At 38.8% G+C, this 23,027-nt stretch overlaps 2 protein-coding genes across 2 annotated transcripts; both read left to right on the top strand.

The window, feature by feature from the left end:
* The first annotated feature begins 53 nt into the window (after positions 1 to 53).
* On the top strand, positions 54 to 21,756 carry LOC144635792 (WD repeat-containing protein 27-like). The gene is made up of 24 exons (XM_078494891.1): positions 54 to 194; positions 1,164 to 1,305; positions 1,634 to 1,761; positions 2,039 to 2,152; positions 3,903 to 3,954; positions 4,609 to 4,679; positions 7,706 to 8,022; positions 8,551 to 8,654; positions 9,183 to 9,274; positions 9,503 to 9,598; positions 9,914 to 10,032; positions 10,136 to 10,227; positions 10,446 to 10,527; positions 10,946 to 11,038; positions 11,782 to 11,888; positions 12,634 to 12,723; positions 13,332 to 13,507; positions 14,072 to 14,208; positions 14,924 to 15,021; positions 15,104 to 15,225; positions 15,777 to 15,977; positions 18,664 to 18,762; positions 19,447 to 19,510; positions 21,627 to 21,756. Exons 1-23 carry the CDS (start codon positions 54 to 56, stop codon positions 19,507 to 19,509), a joined length of 2,736 nt encoding a protein of 911 aa, XP_078351017.1. The 3' UTR covers position 19,510; positions 21,627 to 21,756.
* LOC144637169 (SERTA domain-containing protein 2-like) lies at positions 21,628 to 22,473 on the top strand. The gene has a single exon (XM_078496304.1). The coding sequence runs from the start codon at positions 21,628 to 21,630 to the stop codon at positions 22,471 to 22,473; it is 846 nt and encodes a 281-aa protein (XP_078352430.1).
* Positions 22,474 to 23,027: the final 554 nt, after the last annotated feature.

Raw genomic sequence — 23,027 nt, 5'->3', positions numbered from 1 at the left:
AGCCTGCGATGCAAAACTAACTAAGCGGTCGTTATCAACACGATTTGAACAAAATGGCGGCAAGTCATGATGGCTTGCTCCGGGTTTCTTCATCCCCTGGACAGTTGCAGATGTCATGCACAAGCGATTTTCTCGCATTGCCTTTAACTAAAACTATTGTAGGTGTCTGGTGGCTTGGAGACTTGACGAGAAAGGTATCCTATATGCTTAAATAATGACATTTGGTACTAAACTTTTCGATCCAAAATGACTCTCGACTGTATATCAGCTTATAAAGCTGAAGAAAACTTGATCTTTACTTAGCTTTGTCTGAGTGAAGGTTGGAATTAATGCGGTGAATTGGTAGCTACAAATTTTGGGCATATCGTTCCTTTTTATATTAAATTACGGGTAAATTTTATCTGTATGAATAAAAACATTGTTATGTTGGAAAGCTTAAGTATGATTGTTAAAGTTTAAAAACATTTTATATTCTTTGTAACATGAAACAGTATATCTGGCCATCAAATATTTTATGTCAGATAGCTTTTGAATTCTTTCCATCCAATTTTCTGTTGGCCTTACAAGAGGTGACAGATAATGTGTTAGACCTGGTTGCCATGGTGACATTCTCTACTACTACCTGGAAATAGAAATTTTCAAATTCAATCAATCTCAGGTTATATATGGAGAACTAACAAGCAAGATTAGAATCAATCTGCGTCAAGATTTCAGCTTGTGACCCCAGTGTTTATATAACATTCTCAAACTCATTAATAATTCATCTAGTTAAAACAAAGGAAATCAGATCCGTGACGGAGTTTGGAAATCTGATCTTAATTAGCATAGATTTTGACGATTTTATTTTTCCGTTTTCGTTGTAGTTTTAGTTTCGATTGAGAAGATATATCAACCACTCGACAGAGTGTTTCATCACATTTCAAAAAACCTCGAAGTTCGTCAAAACTACTCCGCTGCGCGTCGTACTTTCAACTCTCTTCTCGGTGTTTGGGAATGTGATGAAAAACGCTGTCCCCTATCCCCTCCCCCTCCACCCTGCTTCCCAGCTATCCTGGTAGAGTGAGCCAGTGGGAGGTGGGCTATGTTGGGTTTTAGTCCTGTTCAGTAAAAGGCTACATGCTGGGCTGTTCTGGGATTTTCATTGTTTCCACTTTGGTTTTCAGCCTTTGCAGCTATCTGGTCACAGCAGAGTTATAAGTGCCACTTGTTTTGGACAAAAGGACAGACCCCTTCTTCTCTGCACAGCTTCAGAAGACTTCATTTACATCTGGAACATTGACAAGCTTTTAGCTAATGACAACATCAGTAAGATTTAACTCATTTGTCTATTTCTGTAAATTCTGGTAAAATAGGGTACTAATATTCACTAATTAGGCATTATAAAATGTGATATCAATAACTGCAGCGTGCAAAGAAGTGCATGCCTGTTAACCCAGGACTAGTGGATTTTGCAGTCGGGCTAGTAGATATTATCCTTCACTTGCCCGACAGGCAAATGAAAGTTTTAGGGGAAATTTTTGCGGAAAATAATACCGGTACATCCTAGCTAGTCAGCTCACCTTGGGCAAGCTGGAAAATTAAATTTATTTGCACCCTGAACTGATTCTTGCAAATATCTTGTTTTTCAATATAGCAAGTGATCATAGCAGTGGAATACCAGTCGGTAAAGACCTGGGGCGTGTCCAGCACCTTAGCTTTAGCCTGACAGACAGGCTGATTACAGCATGCATTGGAAAAGAAATATGGGTTCTGAACATCCAGGTGAGCTGTTACAGAATACACAGGATACAAACTGTTTAGTAGTAGATCATACATGATTTTTAGTACCGTACAGATGTAATTTTCAAGCAGCCTTTCAATATTATTGATGAGTAGATATAGAGAAGGATGGATGTAAGGATGTATTTTTTTTTCTCCTTTCCATCCTCTTCTGCCTAACGAATCATGGAATGGAAGGCCTACTTGACGAATGGATTCTCAAAATAGAATAAAAAACTGATTTATTATTATAATTAAAGTTTTTCTTTATTAATAACAGACCAGTAAACTGGACACGCTGCTGGAAGGACACACTAGTCTTGTGACATGTGCACAGTTTTGCCCAAACAGTGAGTCAATCATTGTGTCCACAAGTGAAGACAGAACTTTTAAGGTACATGGAGTAACATTTATGTTGCAGTTAATGCAGTGCATCATTCACAATACATGTCAAGATAGACAACAGTAAAGAAATATGTTTGCATTTAATGCTAGGTACTGACAAAAAGAATCAGTGTGACTGTAGCATTAAAATTGGTATAAACAGGAATTTTGTTAGTGTTTGTTGCAGCTTTTACCATCCAGTATCTTAAAATAAATAACAAAATAAAGTGTCTTTATTTCATTTGATAAAATACATATCAAAAGGTACAAGTAAAAATATTTAAAGAGAGCTAAATACAGGAATAAGAATAAAAATTAAAAATTAGTTACAATATTATGACAATTATATTAAAAAAAAAACTATGTAAAAACTAAGAATTAACAGCTAAATTATATCTAAAAGCTATACTAAAACTATTCTTAAAATGCTCAGTATTTAGTTGAGGTAATGCAATATTTGCTGACCGTAACTGATGAGTAGAACAGTGCCGCTTTGGTAGTAAATTGTACAGTGGGTGATTTTTGTTTATACTGATTTTTTCAAAAAGTGTGCGGTCCGCTTTCTCAAGTAGGTCATTAATGTTGATTAATTCAGAGATATACCGTCGCTTGTGGCACCTTTTAAGGAAACACTGAACTGCATTAAGGTCCGACGCACTTGCACCATACACTGGAAGTCCATAAGTTATTTTTGTTAGGACAATTGCTTTGAACAGACCTGTGATCAATATCCTTCTGGTTGTATCCTTCTTTTCTTAGGCTTCTGATAATTACGTAATTATAAACACCTATTTGCTTCGTAGAGTTTCGTTTTAACATGCTTAGTAAATTTACAATTCGACTGGAAAGTAACACCGAGGATAGTTAAAGTGTCGTGCTGACTGATGTTGTATATTTCATGGAAAGTATGCTGTTGACCTTTCTTTTTAAGTACTAGTTCTTTGCATTTAGAGGTGTTACACTTCATCTGATTAAGAGTTGTCCAATCCATGAATAATGTAAGAGCATTCTGCGTATTATCTGTATAGTCCTTGCGAATGATAATTTGTAGAGTGGAATCATCAGCGTACTTATTCAGGTCGATGTTATCCGTGATATCCCCAGTAATTTCAAGGTCGTTTAGAAATAGATTGAAGAGATATGGACCACTGACGCTACCCTGTGTGGTTCCTTTGTTGACATTTTTCCATTCGCACACTACGTCGTTGCACACAACTCGTTGCATTCTTTCTCCTAGGAAGCTAATATACCAGTTAACTATGTACGGATTCAAGGGGGATTTTTTAAGTTTTTCCACCAGCAGGTTGTGCTTAACGTTGTCAAACGCCTTTGAGAAGTCCATTGAAAAGAGCCTGACTGCAGTGTTAGAACGATTGTCCAATGCTTCAAGGAAGTTGTATTGCATCTTAACCAGAGCATCAATACAACTTCCACCAGATCCAGGCAAATGCTAAAATAAAGTACTTCCTAAAAACACAACCCAGGACACTTGACGTAATCAAACTTAGACCTTTTGACCTAAAATATAATGAGGTTTACACTAGTTAAGCCATCAGGCCACTAAGTGCTTTTATTTAACAAAAACAGAGGTAACCTTATAGTTACACTTGCAGTAGAATCTCGATTTCTCAAACCCTTGTATTCTTGAACTCCCTGATTTCTCGTTCTAATCTTCATTTCCCAAGAAAGGTTTGAGAAATCTTGATTAAACTGCATAATATGGTTTCCTATTTTTAACTGCTGGACATTTTACATTGAAGGTTTGGGATATTGAGCAGTCATGTCTTGTGTATCAGTCAGCAATTCTGTCAGGTAGGGTGATTCCACTAGAAAGTTCTGCCAAACTGTAGAGTGAAACATTTTCAATTGGTTTATTGGTTGATTAATTTACAATTTTTCTCCCAAGCATTTTCAATGAATAATAATCAGAAACTGGATAATTTTTCACTGGCTTTGTTAAACTGTTAAAGATTTCCTGTTTATTTTTTGTACATGAACAACTTTGTACTACTTGCCACATGCATATAACTGTCATAAATTAAGCCTTGAACAGCATTCATTTTTGATGACAATGATGATGAGTATTAAAATTTTGCATCTAAGGCACAAGTGTGAAGAAGGGATAAAAGGTCACCTATTGAATATTAAAATTGTTTGAAGATAAAATATAAAACACAAAAAAGCTCTATAGGCAGTCATCGATAATATTTACCAATCAAAATAGACCTGTAATGTATCGACCGCAGAGGGTAATATAGCTGCATGGTCCTCTGCACGTATTGCATACCTATAATGCTTTTAACAACAAAATGTTGTAACAGAACAAGCACACTCAGAAACAAAGGAAAAGCTTCTAGTAGGGAAACTGCAAATGAAGTAGAAACTTGCTCTAACAAGAAAGAGTTTCTTATTTCGGGGAGTGAACTTATTTTTGTAGGTTTATACAATCCTGTGAATATCTTTCAGCCCATCCATTCCTGTCACTGGCTATTGATCCTGTTCAAGATCAGATGGCTATTGGGTCTGCTGATGGAAAGGTAGTTATTATGTAAAAAATGTGTGCTAATTAGTATAATAGTAAAACTTGTTTAAGGTGGCCCGAACCTATTTATTTACGTCATAATTGCATTTTTGAATCGCGCTTTTTGGCAGGAAAGATTTCACCGATTTCTTCGAATTTTTGCTTCCTGAATAAAAAATGTTCGAATTTGCGGAAAATAGCATTCGATTTTTAGTCGGAATAAAATCTTTTGAGATTTGAACATATTTTTAAAATCTAGTTTTTGCCAAAAATGTCCATAAATTTAAAACCCGACGACAGATTTCTCCTAAACTTTAGCAAATATGCCTCAGAGCTCTCAAGTTTTGTATCTGGAAGTTTCATGACAATCCTGACCATGCAATTCGCTGCACAAAATACTGGCAAAATTTTATCTAAAAATGCTACGCTAATGCATTCATGTCAACTGACGCACAAATAGCGGAACAGTGAAACCAAACTGTCGGTCATCCGCAAGGATAATGATCCCTAAAACCTTACCAAAAAGAAGGTGAGTAATCAGAAACCTACGGCAAATACAGACAGCGCAATAAGAAGCACAATTTTATAACGCGTGCAAGGTAAAATTAAATATTTTATATTTATCTCACCTATCACGTCTTCGTTCATTTATTTTCGAAAAAATCTTAGCATAGCAATAATGAACATCTAAGAAAACCCCTTACTAGTTCTCGTCACAGAAGGTTCCCATTCTGAGGAGAAATAAAACCGCCAAGTTGAGTACTTCCCACCATCCGCTTTTCGACTGCAATGAAAACCCTGTGCCTGATAATATATTCAAGGTAGCTGATTTTGTTTTCGCATTCCTTACGGCCAGTTTGCCACTTGGGGATAAAACGTCTCGGGGAAACATTAAAACATCATTTAAATAAGAAAACCATTTTCATATTTGAACACTCGCTATGCCCAAGTGGCAAACTGCCCGTGAGGAATTCGAAAACAAAATCAGCTATCATGATTATATTATTGAGCACAAAGGTTCTCGATGCAGTCGAATAGCGGATGGTTAGTAGTACTGAACTTGGCAGCTTTATTTCTCCCCAGAATAGGAACCCACTGTGATGAAAACTGGTAAGGGTTTTTCGTAGATGTTGTTTTTTGCCATGCTAAGATTTTTTTCGAAAATAAAGGAACGAATACAATATAGGGGAGCTGAATATAAATTATCTGAGTTTACCTTGCAAGCGTCATAAAATTGTTCTTCTTGTTGCGGTGCTTGTGTTTGCTGTAGGTTTCTGATTCCTCACTTTCTTTTTGATAAGGCTTTGGTGATCATTATCCTTGCAAATGACAGGTAGGCCGGCTGCACTGTTCCGCTATTTGTGCGTCAGTTGACATGAATGCATTAGCGAAGCATTTTGAGATAAAATTTGACCAGCATTTTGTGCAGCGAGTTGCATGGTCAGGATTGTCATAAAACTTCCTGATACAAAACTTGAGAGCTCTGAGGCATATTTGCTAAAGTTTAGGAGAAATCTGTCGTCGGGTTTTAAATTTATGGACATTTTTGGTAAAAACTAGATTTTGAAAATATGTTCAAATCTCAAAAGATTTTATTCCGACTGAAAATCGAATGCCATTTTCCGTAAATTCGAACATTTTTCATGTAGGACGCAAAAATTCGAAGAAATCGGTGAAATCTTTCCTGCCAAAAAGCGCGATTCAAAAATGCAACTATCACGTAAATAAATAGGTTCGGGCCACCTTAATTGTGGCCCTCTTGGCAAGCTAAACTCTTTCCCTCTTTAGAGGCATCTAAAATCCAACCCTAAAAATCCCATGCTGATGAAGTTATAACAACATCCTCTTTATTTCCTTATCAATAAAATTAATTACAGCATTGTTATATAAAATATATTACTAAAAGATAAGGAGTTCTGGCAACCCGAAATAACCACTAGGTTAAAAATGCCGGGTTGCCAGTTTACAAATTGAATAGTCAAATTTTGGCCGGACACACACACGTACACACGGACACACATACAAAATATAATATAGAATATAATATATACCAGAAAGAAAAGAAGAAAAGAAGCTAAAATTACACGCGTAATCTATTACCTTAGATAAAAAATATAAATGAACTGAACAGTGAAGAATATCAGAAACATAATGGTAAGGCGTTGCAAAAACAGTGATATTATCTTAATGTGAAGAAAAAGGAAAAGTGAATTGACTAGTAGCCTTGGAGAAAGTTCTGTTTCAGTTTAATTTTGAATGATGAAATTGGCAAGTGCTTTATATCATAATCAATAGCATTCCATATCTTAGGGCCTTGAAATCGAATATTAAATTTTCCATAATTTGTTCTTGCTTTGGGGAGATAGTAAGACTGTTTTGCAGAATGCCTAGTATAGTAACTGTGTACAGTATCTAACTTGGTGAAGAAGGACTGGAATACAGAGGGTAACAATTGATTATAAAATTTATACATGAAAGTGGCAATAACGAAGGTAACGAGATCAGAAAATTTAATAATCTCCAGAGACTTGAATAGTTGACTGGAGTGATGATCAAAGCTAGAGAATGTCATCACCCGTACTGCTTTTTTTTGTAAGATAAAAATTGGATTTACAGTAGACTCATAAGTATTACCCCAGGCAATCAGTCCATAAATCAGAAAAGGATATACTAAGCCATAATATAATCAGGCATCGGTATCCACTCTCATAAGGTAGTTAACTCGTAGTTATTCTATTATGGTGATCTGTGAAGTGTCTCTCATTGGTCACAAGTTGCTCATGCATGGGTAACAGCCAATAAATGATTGGAGCTCTTATATATGCAAATCATTATTGAGCTACATTATTAGTTCTCTCAAGTGGGGGAGGAATATTGTAAATCATTAGAAACACTTTTATTGTAATTCTTAGGTTTTTGTAGAGCTAGGTTTCTTGAGTGCCAGGGGGAGAATTGATACATCTGATAGTTCAGGCTTACATCCTCTAAAACAACTCCACATCCTTGAATATTAATGAATTGATTTCACTTGTGATTTTTAAGGTTCTCATGTATGACCTGACTTATGAGAGTGGATACCGATGCCTGTTTGAACTGGATGTCAGTCAACTGCTGCAGAAATACTGGAATCATAAGGACACATCCAAGGCTATGTCAGACAACGGACCATCCTACATCAGCAGTCAACCATCCTGGCAAAAGGAGATGGTGCCTGATGATGAAAAGGAATCCACATTAGAGCCAGGAATGGCAGTACTAGCTGTCTGTTTCATCAGGAATCCGCAGAAGCCACATGCTGATGAGGGTGATAGAGGGTTGAATAGGGTCCTGTTTGGGTCACAGAGTAGATCAACTATAAAGTAAGTTACTGCAGAAATTTTACAAGGCATAATGAAAAGGATTTGGCTAAGAGGTACAGTGATATCAGGGTATTGGACTCCCAGATCAAGTTGTCTGTGTTGAGGGTGTATCAGAGTCATGTCTAGCCTGTAAGCAAGCTTCCTAGAGGGGTATAGGGTAAAGAAAAATCAGAAAGACAAGAGTGTTCTCTTCCTACTCAAATCACGTTTGGCTCACTCCACTCTCTGATTTTTTTTTTCTTTATACCGCGCATGGGAGACTGTTTGTGTATGTGCTAGGTCATTTCGTGTTCTTTGACAAGACACTTTACTCTCTCAGTGTTTCTCTTGTGGTTGTGGAATAGTGGGTGCCACCATTTTTTTTTAAGGTAACCCAAAAAAATGTTTGAGCCTCAAGTGAAGAACACAACACAAGTCAATACTGGGCTTCTTGATCCATTTTCCAATGCACTTATCTTTAGACCCCACCCCTCTGGCCTGAATAAGTACAAGTTCTAGAAAGTAATTTTCACATATTTTCAATTTTAGGGATGTATTTCATGTTCCGTCCATTGTGGCCATAGCAACAACAGCTGCTGTCATTCTGTTAAACTGTAATAGTCGAGAGCCACTTTATATTCTGGACTTCCAAGGTGAGTCAAAATGAATTCCTTATCTCAAAATCCTCTCAAGGTTGGCATCACAAATGCACATGATGTTGATGATTCAATTTTCCCAGGGTTTGTACGGGTAATGGAAAACCTGGAAAGTCATGGAATTTAAAAACTTAATTTTCCAGGCCTGGAAAATTAAGTCATGGAATTAAAGTGCAGGTCATGGAAAGTCATGGAAAATGATGTTGATTGTACAAAATGAGTTAGTCAGTTTTTGTTTCTGCAAAGAAAATAGGAAAAAGATACCCAAAATCAATGTCAAAAAAATGTCCAAATTTAGGTTATCGAAACTTACGAAAGGTCATGGAAAAGGTCCTGGAAAAGTCATGGAATTTCAAGAGCTCAAAAGAGTAGGAACCCTGACTTTCCTCCTTAAAAAGATTCCTGTCTCTTTGCAGATAGCAGATTTCATGTTTTGGCAAAGGAGTGTGATTATGTTCCCTGGCACTGGCATTTCAGCTAATTAAAACACAACAGTTAAACTATTTTGCTTCTTGTTTGTTTTAGAGCCTGTTTTGTCCAGCAATGAGTTGGATAACATACAGTACAATATATCAACACCAGGTTCATTTGCCTTTGCTGAGAGACCAAATGGCAGTGTAAGTATCAGAGAAAACAATAATTGATTTTAGTTTAATTAACACATAACGTAAGCCTTCTCAACATTTAATGGCTTTTCTTCTGCAGCACATGGTTGGCAATGAAAGAGAATTTAAACTTTCATTGTTCTATTTAACTTCACATTGCTGTATACTGCTGTGTAGTTACGTCCAGTTTTGAGTTTCAGAGAAGAATTTTAAGCTGCTTTTTGATTTTTCTTGTTTCAGGTTACATGCCTTATTGGCAGCTTGTTTCAAAACACAGTCAATGTTGTCAACATCAGAATGCCACAAACAAACAAAGAAGTGGAGAATACCTCAGAGGTAATGGAAGCATCTCATTTTACACTGGTCTTGCACTCTATCTATAACTCTATTTTCCCAGATGATCCTTCAATGCACGAAAAGGACCGCAGTCATGCAGTCATGCAGCATGAAGGGGTGGGGCAACGCCTATGTTCCCCATCTCATTGCTCTCACTTGTGATTATTTTTTGCAAACTACAAGATCTGAAAAAAAGGAAAGAAAGGGGTGGGGCGAGAAATTAGAGACGCCTGCGGAGGAGGCTAAAGGGGCTATGACCAATCTAATGTCTCCTCCTTTAATAACTGTAATTCTGTTTTTTCCGTGTCTTCTCAGGTCTTGTCTCAAAGGTTCTCTCAGTCAGTAGGTTTGGGTTCCCATGGCAACCAAGAAGAGGAGACGTCAGTCACAAGAGGAGCAGAGATGGCAACAAACACCATAACCGTCCTCTCCAAGTATGGTTACTATGGTTACAAGAGTAATCAATATCTTATCTCCACTTTCAATGCAGTGTATATCATTGTCACGTGAAGTTTACCTCTTTTGTTTTATTTTCAGTTCTCCTCTCTGTAGTAACTCACCTTTAAAAGCCGAGCTTGTTCCAAAAACAACAACGAAACAGCAACAGCAGAAAAAGGCATCACATAAAGGTTAGCCTAGCCCGATAAATGTTTTTTGAAAGCCAACATGCAAATTTGGTGTATTGAACCATTCTTAAACATAAACTTAACTTTGTATAAATTCCTTCAATTTTTATAATATTTTTTTTCTTTGAAACTTTTTTGTCGAGGGCCATAGATTTGTCATTGTGCACCATTGCATGCTTACCCTCGTAAAATAAAGTTGTTTTTTGCCTCGATGTTTTTAGGGGTAAAAACAGGCGTTCGTGATCAGCCACTCACGTTCCACTCAAAAGTCAAGTCATCTGGCTACTCCGCTGCAGCTCCAAGGTAACTTGTGTTTTTTCTAAATGTGCTAAAATTAAGTGCTTGGTGTTTTCTTTTTCCGTTGGGAAAAGAAATTTCTCCTGAGACCTTGAAATCTTGCCACGACAAAATGTTGCGAGTTATAAAACGGCTAACCGTAGTCCGTGCAAAGCGCGGGAGAGTTGCGTAGGGCACATTACGTGTGATTTTGGGTTTGCTGATTGGCTAAGACAACATCTTTGCACTGATTAGTCAAAACATGTCGGACTTCAGACAGCAATTTTTGGGTATTTTGCAAAATTTAGCATCAATAAACTCATCAAATATAGAAATGAACCAAAACTCATCAAAAACCTGCGCTTCTTCTCCATCAAAGAATCACCCTTAAAATGTGCTGAGTGTCTCAGTGGCATTCCTTTATTTGTCATGTTCATTTTGACAGATCGAAAATGTTTTCGCCAAACACGAGTGCATCGAAGCCAAAAACCTCTACACTTCCCTTGAAAAAGACAACTTCCACTTCTTCAAGCTCCGGGTAAGATAAGCTTATTAGTAGCATGCAATACCTCGTTTTATTTCAGGAATTTCATTCCTTATTTCTTGCATGGATGGGACGTGACCGAGAGGTCAGGACGCTGAAGGGCTTATGGATGGTGTACACCGTTCCAGCTACATTGTAAAATCCGGGGGGCAAGAATTGGAATCCACTTCTAAAAACCACCTGGAGTTGTAAAATTAGTGTTGGGTGGTTAGAGGAACATTCAGGCCTCGTTTTACAGAAAAAAAACCGGTCATTTCAGTTTTTATCCATTTATTGATCTTTCATGTTATTATGATTGAGGCCACAGAATCACAGCTCACGACAAACTTAGAAATACTCAATTCTCGTTTCAAGGATAATAACATCACTACTCACGCCAGCTTTTAAACGACAGATCTGTTTTCATCTTCTCGACGTTAATGCAATGATAATCTGACAAAGCATACATGGGCTGCGTGATATATTTTAGATAAAAAAGTACGTAAAAAGTTAATTGATTTATGAGGCCCCATTAGGGGGTCCGAGTATCCCGTATCCCATAAATTTTTGGCCTAAATATCCCGTATCCCATTAATTCCCATTAGTTCGACAATCTCCTTTCTTAATATCCCGTATCCCTATAATTTTTCCCTGAAATATCCCGTATCCCTATAATTTTTCCCAAAATATCCCGTATCCCTAAAACCCCTAATGGGGTCTCATTTATAGTAAGGTGATTTAATTATTTGTTGTCAAAGGGCGTCATTGAAGGAGTACCCAGTGGACAGCGAAGCACCAACTAACCTGCAGTATAAAATACCACTCACTGAAAAACCCACTCCCATCAACAGCGTCGTGTTTGCAGGTAAAGTATATGTGGCATTACGTTTAGAATTTAGAGTTCCCTTTTGGCAGATTTGGGTTAAATCATGTTCATTCCTGACTCTACTCTTTCATTTTTCGCGCCACTTTTACTGATTTCGCATCGTCCTCAAACCACACCACAAATGAAGTGCCTTGGTTTCCCTTGTAAGAAGTTTTATTGACAAGTATAGACGGATCGAAACTGACCAATAACTGTTGACAAACTACACGAGACAAACTACACGAGACTTACAGCCAATAACATCACGGCAAACCTGACCAATCAGCTTCAATGGACTAAACTTATAACATCATCAACTGACATCAACTTTTCACTTGACCCTGAGGATGACTTCCGCTCAGGTTGTCAAACCGTCAGTCACCAACAACAGTTCTTCTCAGAACTTCTCTCACCCATCACACTATACGAACTATAATGTCTTCGTGAAGTGTTACTTAGTGCTGCTTGGTAACACTAGCACGGGAAAATGTGCATCGACCATTTTTTGTTCGGTTTTGGTTTTACACTTGGTTGGCTAAAAATACAGCACCTCGTTTGTGATTGGTTAAGAGACGACGCACTCATTTTATGGACGAATGATTGAGCTTGGTAAACTCAAAAAGCAAATACGTGAAAACTATGGACGTGTTAACGAGTTTATGCCCCAATTACGTCTGATATCTAAAGTAGGTCAACCAAAGTTTGAAAACTGTATTTTTTTTCATGACTTTTTGTTAATCCTCAGGTGACGGAAAGCATGTGGGTTGTGCTCTGGCTAACAAGAGTGCTCATATGTTGAGACCTCCACCTTCAAGCAAAGAGACCGTGTTTACTGGTCAGGATACTCTTTGTATAAATTTTCAGCTTATCTGTAGTGCCGTTCTCTTTGGAAATAGCTTTTACCAAGTTACTGACTGAGTTGATTTACTGACATATGGTCGTCGGACCAACTGGGTGTCTACTAATCGATTGGCCGAACTGCATGAATCAATGAAATTCTAACTCCTGTAATTAGACCAGCATTATAAAAGACGTGAGTCAAATCAGATGTCAACTGAAATGTACGTATGTTGTGTCGGGTTAATCCATTACTTGACGTATGCACTATTAGCTGTTTGGGGGGATGAAATCAAACTAAAAAGGTATGGTAGAGTCCGCGAGCCTAGTGGTCCATCAGACCGGAGGCTTGGAGTATTTCTCTTACCCTATGGATGGATGCTAGTCTATAACAGAGTAACTTACCCGCAGCATAAAATTCACTGGTTCCCATTTAGTTACACCTGGGTGAAGAGAGGCACTATGTGAGTAGTGTCTTGCCCAAGAACACAACGCAGTGCCTGCTTGAACCCGGATCGCTCCATCTGGAGTCCAGCGCACTAACCATTAGGCCACCGCGCCCCCACAAAATCGAACTAAGCTGTTCTGTTATTATTTTGCTGGCAGGTCATGACGGCTCAGTGACCAGCGTTAATTTCAGTCATGACAGCCGCTGGCTTTTGACGTCATCATGTGACAGAACAGTAAGACTATGGAGCCCCGCCCACTCAGACCCCTTAATGATACTCTCGTCTGTCAATCATAACTTTGCCTCTGAACTTGGTAGTTCTGCTCAGAGCAAGGTTAGTGTGGCTTGCGATTAAAGACAATGCTCTGTATTATATTGCGCATCCTTACTGCGCAGTATTTTACACGTAATTAGCGCGCGCACATAAACAAAATGGCGGCCTTTTCTATGCGGCTTATTCAGCGAGAAAACTAAATCGTCCCTTTTCTCGTAAAGGAGTATGGTAACCTATCAATATTTTCTCAGATTTTGGGTGTAGCGATCAAGTTTTTTTTCTGTTAAACGAAAACAGATCAATTCCTATGTTTGAAAAATAAATTATCACTGGAAATGTGCACTTTGTCAGTACTCGTAAGGGAATTATTAAGGAATTATGTGGTATAAACAAGGTCTTCCTGCTCTTAAACGAATATGCCCCCTGAAATTCAAGTCCCCTTAAGGTAATCAACAAGTAGGCGAAGTGTGGTTCAAAATCTATGTTCAGTTCTATTTCGGGCAATACCTTAACTTATGAAGGAGCAAAAACGTGCGAATCTTACGAAAATTTTAAGTCGTCAAGTTGTGTTGTGGGCTACCTTGCCAAGTAAAGAAATTGTTTTCTCATTTTTTATTTTAACAGGAAAATCCTCCTTTCAGCAAGGAAATAATCCAAGCAAGGTTTTATTACGTCGACAAGTTCGTTCTTCTAGCCTGTGGTAATGGTCTTCACATGTACAAGTATCACATTGACGCCGGACAAAAAGATGACGTCAAAAGGTCAGGTCAGCGGCGAGCTGAATTTTGCTCATGCGTAAAACTATATCCAACGCATTCTTGAAAGCAAGGCATTTCTTACGCTCGCACTGGTTAGAAATAGTGCTAGTGCAGTCGAACTTCACTAACGACCAACTATCTACAACGGCAAGGATCTTAAGTCTCAACCGAGCGCCGTTTCATACACTTTCCCCCCTTCTCTTCCACATAAAAGTACCACTCAGTAGCTTCCATAAGTGCTCAGACACTAGGATTTGATTTATAGACTTGAAAGTTAGAACCCATAAGTGCTGCTCACGTTCACTTAACTTTCACGTCTGTGGTTTAATCGGCCACAGATTTAATAGTTAGAACTACTCTGTACAGCATAATCAGCAGTACCACATGAAAGAATATCAAAAAATACTCAGAAGCTTTTATTCGATTGGTCACTAAAGGATTCCATCATTTCATCAACAACTTCAAATGATAGAACCCTCTTTTACAAAATAGTTAACGGAAGCAAAGAACTGCTCGATAGCTTTCATTGGAATGGTCTCACACTAAGATTTCTTCCACAGACTAATAAGTTAGCAAGGCTTGTCTCGGGTTCAGGGATGCAGACGTTTCTAAATTGCGGGTTTATATTCGGTATAAAGCTACCTACCGCCAGCTACAGTAATTTTTACCAGTACAACCTTTGCCCCACGTTACACTGATAACATAGTTTTGTTTTTAGATACCAGTCGAACAACAAGTACAAGTTGGTGAAAATTTTTAATCAGGAGAGAGCCCAGCAAATTACTTGTTTCTCTGCCATCAATGGATTTCATTCTTGTATCCTTTTGTTCTCTATTAAACTTTGAAGATAAATTCTGAAGGAAGCTGGCATGCATCGTTTCCTTGACGTAAAATCCAGACATAGTTTTGTGTTGCGGTTCCAATAAATCCATCCAGGTCTTTGATATGAACGCGGCTCGCACAGCCCGAGTGGTCCTGGATGCGCACACTCGGCCTGCTCACACAATATGTCAGAACGAGGTTAGTTGCTGCATTTTGCTCAATTTACGTTATTTTTTTCCGCCAAGTCTGTTTAAATGTATAAGCCCAACCTGCTTCTGTCAGCTAACCAACACTGAAAAAATAAGGAGAACAAGAAAATAGGTAAAATTGAATTTTCAGTGAGAACAAGAATTCTCCTTAATACGCACCGGTGCGTTTACCGAGTCATGAAATTATTATTTTAAATGAACACAACATAGCTAAGAATCTCAACTTGCAATAAGGTAACCAGTGGCTATTTACAAAGCGTGGCCGAGGAGTTTAATTTGAGACTACCTAAAAAAAAATCCAGCTAGAAGTAGATGTAGTAGGACGGAGAGCTTGAGCCCGGGACCTCCAGACTACAAAACCAGCGCCCCTTTCCTCTCGGCCACGCTAAATAAAGTAATCTTAGCCCTGCCAGACTAGCAGCTATGTGTTAAGTTGAGACAGAAACACATGAGTTTCTGGTTGTGATTAGTGAAGGTAAATACATCTCGTTCTCCTTTTATGCATGTCAGTTCTCATTAAAAAGTGTTTTACTTTTCTAGGGCTCTATGTTCGTCTCTCACCCTCCCAATGCTTACGACCTGTTTTTGACGGCCGCAGTGGGTGATGGGATAAAACTCTGGGACTTGCGCACTAACAGGTGTGTTCGTCGGTATGATGGTCACGTGAACAGATCACAGCCATTGGGTGTGGCCATTAGTCCCTGCGCAAGGTTCATTGCTACTGGTTCGGAGGACAGATCGGTAAGTACTATATAAAAACTATAACCGTGTTCGTATATCATCATCATCGTTATCATCGTCATCATCATCACCTTCATCATCATCAATCAACGGCTTGTCGCGCTATGGAAGGATCTCTACAGTCTCTCCAGCAGTCTCTCTACGGTCTTGTGCCTCTGTTCATTTCAGAACAGATGAATTGACTTTAATTCTTTTTTTGCTGACCTGCTCCAAGTTAATTTCGGCCTTCCCCGTTGTCTTTTCGTCTCTAGTATCCATAAGAAATATTCTTTGTCAACATCATCACTATCCTTAAAACATACATTCCAACAACCACTCTGATGACGGATTAGTTTCAGTAGACAGGGTTTCAGCTTAAAAACTTTATTGCGTTTTCGGCCAGCAAGCATAATATTACCATCCTTGGAATCATTCTTCTTTTGGCGACACACCACATGTCACTCGGTTTCTGTAGTTGAGAGGGTGACTAACCCTGTACAGACTTGCCATAGCTCCTTTTTGCTAGCTTGAGGGCTCGTGCCAGGCATTCACAACTACCATAGCGGCCCTGTAATTCACCATGAAAGGCAATGCCCTGGGTTTGAATTACCTACTCCATTGTTGCCCACATTGAACGAGGACTTAAGGGTTTACTTGCTGGTAGGCTTAGCATAATACGAGAGGATATTTCTCCTACATCACAGGATAATCCTAACACAACTTAATGGAAAATTGTTAATACCATTTTCGTCAACAAGTAGACGTTCGATTATGCTTTAACCTCTTTTGTTCCGCGCAATATAAAATTGCCGATATTACTTGCGCAGATTTAGGACTTTTTCCTTGCTGATTTGAACACGTGCATGTACTAGAGTGCGTTCGTTTGGGATATTCTAAGGGATCTATTCTATTCTGTTCCGGCTGTTCTGCACCCGAGAACAAAATAGCTGAAATGAAAATAGCTTCCGAACGATGCATTATTCCAATAATTCTTAATCCGGATTGATCCGAAACGAATACGCCCTAAGTATGTATTATCTTGCGTAAAACTAAATGCGTCAGCACTGCACGTGGACAGGCCGTGCTATATGTAGACTTTATGGACTTTATGTCCAATTTGTAGCAGTACACGTGAACAGGTCGCGTGAACCGTCTAATATGTTGCTGCCCTGCATTTTTACACCCCTCTGTAACAGACCCATGCAGTGGAACCCGACCCAGTGGATTATTTTCCCCTACCCAGTGAAAAATTAGTCTCCCCGGTACCCAGGGAATATTTTGAAAGTTACCCGCCTATTTTTGTGCTTCCCCATTGACTGTGCGGTGTGACTTATGTCGAATAAACCTATTAAAAAACGAGCCCAAATAAGCCGACCCAGTGGGAAATTGGCCAACCCAGTGACTTTTTTCAGATTCCACTGGGTCTGTTACAGAGGGGTGTATTTTTTAGAGAACAACTTGAGAGGGTATAATAACAACATAAAGGGGCAGTGCCAGCAAGATTTAGTGCTACTGAAAATGCAATGAAAGTGTTGTTATTAATTGGAACTCCACAAATAGTGGCCTGGCCTTTCTAAAATGCGCTGAACTAGTCATGAAAATTGTTATATAGCGGTGTGGTCACGAACTGATAGGAACGTAGTGGCCTAAAACTTAAAAACGTCGGGCCCGACGTTTTCAAGTTTGAAGGTGTTAATTGAACAAAATCGCATAAAATCCATTGATTGCGGTTCATTTTTATCCTGGAAGATAAATTTACGCCTTTCTTTTGTTGTTCAAAGGCTATTCTGTTAAATATTGAGTGCACCTTATAATTCTAGCCCAGTTTACAAAAAAACTTAGATTTCTCGTGACGCTGTCCCTTTGAAGGTTATAGCACCGGATTCACGCTCATGGGAGGTGGGGTCAGGTGGGCTTTGTGTCCCTGTTTGTTTATTATTCACCCGAGAAAATTCAAAACCAAGCAACAAACTATCGGAGATATGCCACAAGTATTTTTGTAGCGCCATGTCAACAGTTTGGAATTTTACTGTTGAGTCTCAGATTGGCGTGGGTGTTGGGCGGTGACTTTACAAGCCTCTCCCATCCTGTTCGACTTGGATAGTAGTAAATCGAGTAGGTGTTGTTTTTGTATAAAACCCCCGCAAATTTCAAATATTTGCTGTACAGATGAATAACGCAGTTAGCTAAGACTATTTACTGTTGTTGGGGTTATTGTTGTTGTTGTGTGCAACTAATACCGGATGTTCCAGAGGTCAATTGCCACGCGGGTGCACTTGTCTGAGGAAAATCTTTACTCGATCAAGCTATTTCACTCCAAATGTATTTTTGCTGTACTCTTTTAGCTTCAATTCTTACGGCGAATTTCCAGAATAAACAGCTTGGAGTTAAACGTTATGGGAGAACACTAAAAATTTTATAAACCAGTATCAACCCTCTAGGTAGTTACGTGGGTCTTTACTTATCTGAGGGGAAAAGCCTAGTGTGTGACCATTCAATGAAAGCTATCGAGCAGCATTAGAATGCGGTGATCATTATTCAAGTAGTTCTCCGGCAAAATAAAATTAAAGATTTTACAAAAAAAAATACTTATCCCGAGATAATTTTCACAACCATAAATGCAAAATTGTAAAAATTTTCTAGTGTAACATACAACTGACAAGATTAATCTTACCCGTGCATTCAATCTATGTATTCTTCATTTCAGGCTTACTTATACGACATTCGAGGAAATACATTTTGCCATCGTCTAACTGGTCATACAGATGTTGTGTCAGGCGTTGCCTTTCATCCTGCTCAACCTCAGGTATTCAATGGTGCTCTGTAGCAATCACACTCTTCATATCACCATGGCAACTCGCTGGTCAACCTGTATCTAATAATGAACTGAAAGTAAGATTGGCCTCCATTTCAGCCGATCGTCTTGTCTGGCGAACTTTCTAGGGAGAAAGCGACCAAACTACCCCTCAATAAGCTTGGGCCTTGGACAGGGCGTAGGCGATGAGAGACCAATTTTCTGTCACTGATAGCTAAGATTTACGCCAGCCCTTCTTGACGTGCGCCTAGTAGATCAAATACGATCCAAGATGTACAACTCTACCATGGAAATTCTCCGTTTATCCTGACTCTGAGAACATTGTAGTTGTTTACCAAAAAGGAGAACTTTGAATACAAATAAGAACGTACTCTTGAAAAAAAGACATTTTAAAAAACGAAATATATTTTTAAAACAAAATATTCACCAAGATAAAAACTAAAAAAAATCCCCTTGGACTGAACAAGGGCGGCAGATTTATCTGACAACAAAACATTAGCCCACGTTTCAATTTATCGCCGACCGAGTTGGTGTATAAGTTATGAAAAGTGGATATTCGTGTAAACTTTATACACCTACTGAGCAACTACCACCCAGTATTCGTTCGAAACAGAATAAAACACGGCCGCGAAGTGGCGTGTTTTTAATCCGAATCTTTTCTCCACTCTCTTCTAGCTTGTTACTGCCTCGCTGGACGGTAAATTACGATTTTACTCCGATCAAGCCAAGCAACTCTAAGGTAAGTTGGCAAACTTCATTCATTCCGGCTGCGATTCGGCGCCTTTGCTAGAGTCTAACGAAGGACTGAGGCGAAATAGAGAAAGGAAAGATTGCTCGCATGATAGGCAAGTTTTCGAAACAACTCGGCGATTGCCTTTCATCTCAGTTAAAACTGATTTTGTCTTTTTTCTCGTTTTCAGTTCTATGCGACTTTTTATTTTTACTTCGCTTTGCTTGTGTGTGGTTTAATTTTACATGAAATTATCTTCAGTTGTAACACCAGCTATGGTTGACTTTAAGGCTCTGTTGTATAAAATTCATGGCAATTGAGGGTTCAGTCTAGAAATAAAATTTGGGAACACACACGGAAAAATCCAGCTGTGTTGGCAAAAAAAGAGATTTGCAAGGTGCATTCATACACTTGATTTCCGCCCGTGCACTGAGAAAACGACAGGTCCCAGCTCAATGTGTACAGTACAATGCTAGCTTATGTCCCGGGACAAAAAGCAAGTATCTGAGCTGTTTACAGTTCAGATCAGATTCGCAAAGATCGAAAGATTGACTTGCGCAAGCTATCTTTCTTCCGACCGGCCTTTGGTTTGTGAGCTCAATTCATCTCATCTCAAAACTACTGGTAGCGGAAAAACAGCGCTTTTCAATATAACTGTTAGGCTGAAATTCATTTATTATTTGTTCACCTTTAGCAAAATATCTATTCAGTTTCTTAACAATCATTTATTTAACTGAAATTGTTCATTTAAAAGAAGTTAATCGATATGAACAATTTGTTTTGGTTTGCAAACAAAAAGACGTGCGAAGCCTCACTTCTGCCGTGCGCGGCATAACTTTGACTCGAGTACGAGTGTGGTCACGTCCGATGTAGCTTGTACTCTTGCTCTGAGTTTATGAAAGTTAAAATGACTAGATAAGAAAAAGGTAAGTATGAAATCGCACAGCGTGGCCCTTAAACTCTGTTTATTTGTATTAAGAGATTTTGATCAAAATATCGGAAAGTGGGCCGCGGGAAAGCGGGCTGATCCTTTCATTCAACCCACTCAGTTTACAAACTTTGCGTATTTGTTTTTTTGCCTGCTTGTTTTTGAGAAACTAAACATTGCAATCCACTAAACCTACTTATGCCTAGTTTCCTCAATTACATTCAGTATCTTGTTAAAGTTTCTATCATGTCACTCGATTGATTTTTCGTCTTAAAACGTAGCGCAAGAAAATTGTTGCGATTTGATTTGTACGTGCAGTGATGCATTTTCATTTCCGGTTGCTGGTGCCCGTTTATTTTTTCACCTTCGTTTCACTGTGTAAATGACAATTTATCAGCTGATAACAGCAGAAAGTGTCTAGGCTTTACCACAAACTTCCAATTCGCCTGTATTCCCAGGTGTAAGCTAATTTTTTGTGGATGTTCATCCCGAAAGCGGAAGTGTCACAAAACAAAACAGGAAGTTGGTGCCGTTGTTTACATTACATTCCTCCGACCGGCCTCCATATATGGTAGTCTTGTCAGTGATACCTGTCATTCTTGCCCAAATAAGGGAAGTGACGTCAACCGTTTCGATGGTTGAACTTGGGGGAAGGAAGGAGAAAACGAAAGGCAATATTCGCCGGTTTGTGTTTCTTTCAGCAGAGGTCGTTTTATCTTCTTTTTTGTTTGTGGAAGACGGCACTTAAGCCAATTTAAAATTTTCCCGCACACTTTACTGGTGAAGTGACAATTTGGACAGCAGTATCTGCAAAACACGGACAGATATCTATGCGAAAACCGGTCTGACAGTCGGTGAGTTGTAACTGATTAGATGACTACTTCATCTACCTGCTAAATTTTGACAATGTTACCACCTCGTACTACGCGAGTAGAGGATTTTTTAAGGTTTCTGGGAGGAATACGATTTGGTAGACGTTAAAGCTAAAGAAATGTTTTGTCCATTCGTGGAACATGCGGTTCTAAATTTCGCAACTGTGTTTTATAATCAATTTTGTGCAACATCGGCGCGTTTTTTGTACGATTGCGTTTCAAGTCTTCCACGGTGGTGCAACCTTTCTAAAATGTCAAACCATACAATAGCTAGCTCAACCCCTGATAATTAATACTCACTTTGATCATTCCTCTTTTTACCTAGGATGATAACAGAACGTGCTCACGGAGTTAAACGAAAGCTAACCGAAGTTGACGGCGATGGAGAGTTTCATGGCCGTTGTCTTCAGCGCCAAACAGTGTTTAATATTTCGATCTGCAAACTGCAGAAAAGCTTCACTCGGCCTGAGCCGGTCCTCTTCAGAACCGTGTTGATCTCTAATACGCTTCGTCTCATCGAAGAAGACATCAGGGAAGAGCGAAGGACTTTAGAGACCACTGTTTTGAACGAACCTAGCGACGGGAAAACATTGGATAGGATAGAGCGAGTAGCTCTCTCTGGCCACAATATAGACACGCGATCACGCGAAAGCTGTGAAACTTCAAAAAGTTCTCTTACTTTTGAACAAGAGCTGAATATTCTGGGCGATAAAATGATTAAAGAGCTCGAGCTCGACATGGACAAAACGAACTTGAACGAAGTGCCCGCCAAAACGAAATTGGAAGCACCCGCTCAAAACTCCTCGCGCTCCGGCGATTCGAACAACAATACTTCAATTGTGTCGGGCTTCGAAGAACGCCACGAACGAGCGATCAATTGCAACACGGATGAAGTGATCCGAGAATTCACGTGTGGAAGTCTTCTCGGGTTGGAATTAACTGAAGAACTCGAGTTTAAAGATGTTGATGTTTCGCTGTACGACTTTGACGTTCCAAACGGATCGTTTCCGATCGATTTCGATGAGTTCTGCAACGCTTGGAACCTTGGCTCAACCAGTGTTGCTACGCGAAGTTTACCGTCAAGATGCAGCGATAGTGTAAAGCTCGAACGAGCAATCGAACACACATTCGACGAACTTGACCAAGTAATGCAAATCTTAGTTGGATCTTAGCTACAGAACTATCTTAGCTATAAATTTCCAAGTGAAAAAAAAGCACTCGCGAACGTTGTTTATTTCAATTTCATCTTGAATCCAAAGGATTTGTAGGAAATGTTAGAATCTATTTAGAAAGAGACGTTTAGAAATTTAAAGATAATTTTAAGTTTCAGCTTGTGGGCCTTAGTCTATTTATATTCGGTTTCCGATAGAATCCACAACATTTTTTATATGCAATGCGAAATAAATATTTTATGTGAATTTGGAGATGTATTTGAAGTTGTAACAGAGTATTTTTGCAGCATATTTGTAGGTAATTTATACTGTATTATATAATATGTATATGTAAAATATTGCAAGCTTTGTAAGTTTACCAGGCTTTTAAAATGCAGTTTGCAGCTAAATAATTACATGTTATCCATAAAGGAATTATTGAGTAGAACCACTCAAAAAATATTTTATAAAAAAGACGAAATAATTGAATCAATGTAGCTGAAACATTCGCTAGCTTAGTTGTGAAATTTGCTTATTTGCAATTCATTTTCCCAGTGCAATGTTTCTTAATTTAC

The sequence above is a fragment of the Oculina patagonica genome, chromosome 13 (genome assembly GCF_052425735.1).
Source record: "Oculina patagonica isolate OP01 chromosome 13, crgOcupat, whole genome shotgun sequence".
NCBI lineage: Eukaryota > Metazoa > Cnidaria > Anthozoa > Scleractinia > Oculinidae > Oculina > Oculina patagonica.
The sequence above is the reverse complement of the archived record's forward strand: the minus strand, read 5'-3'. Positions and strand labels throughout refer to the sequence as shown.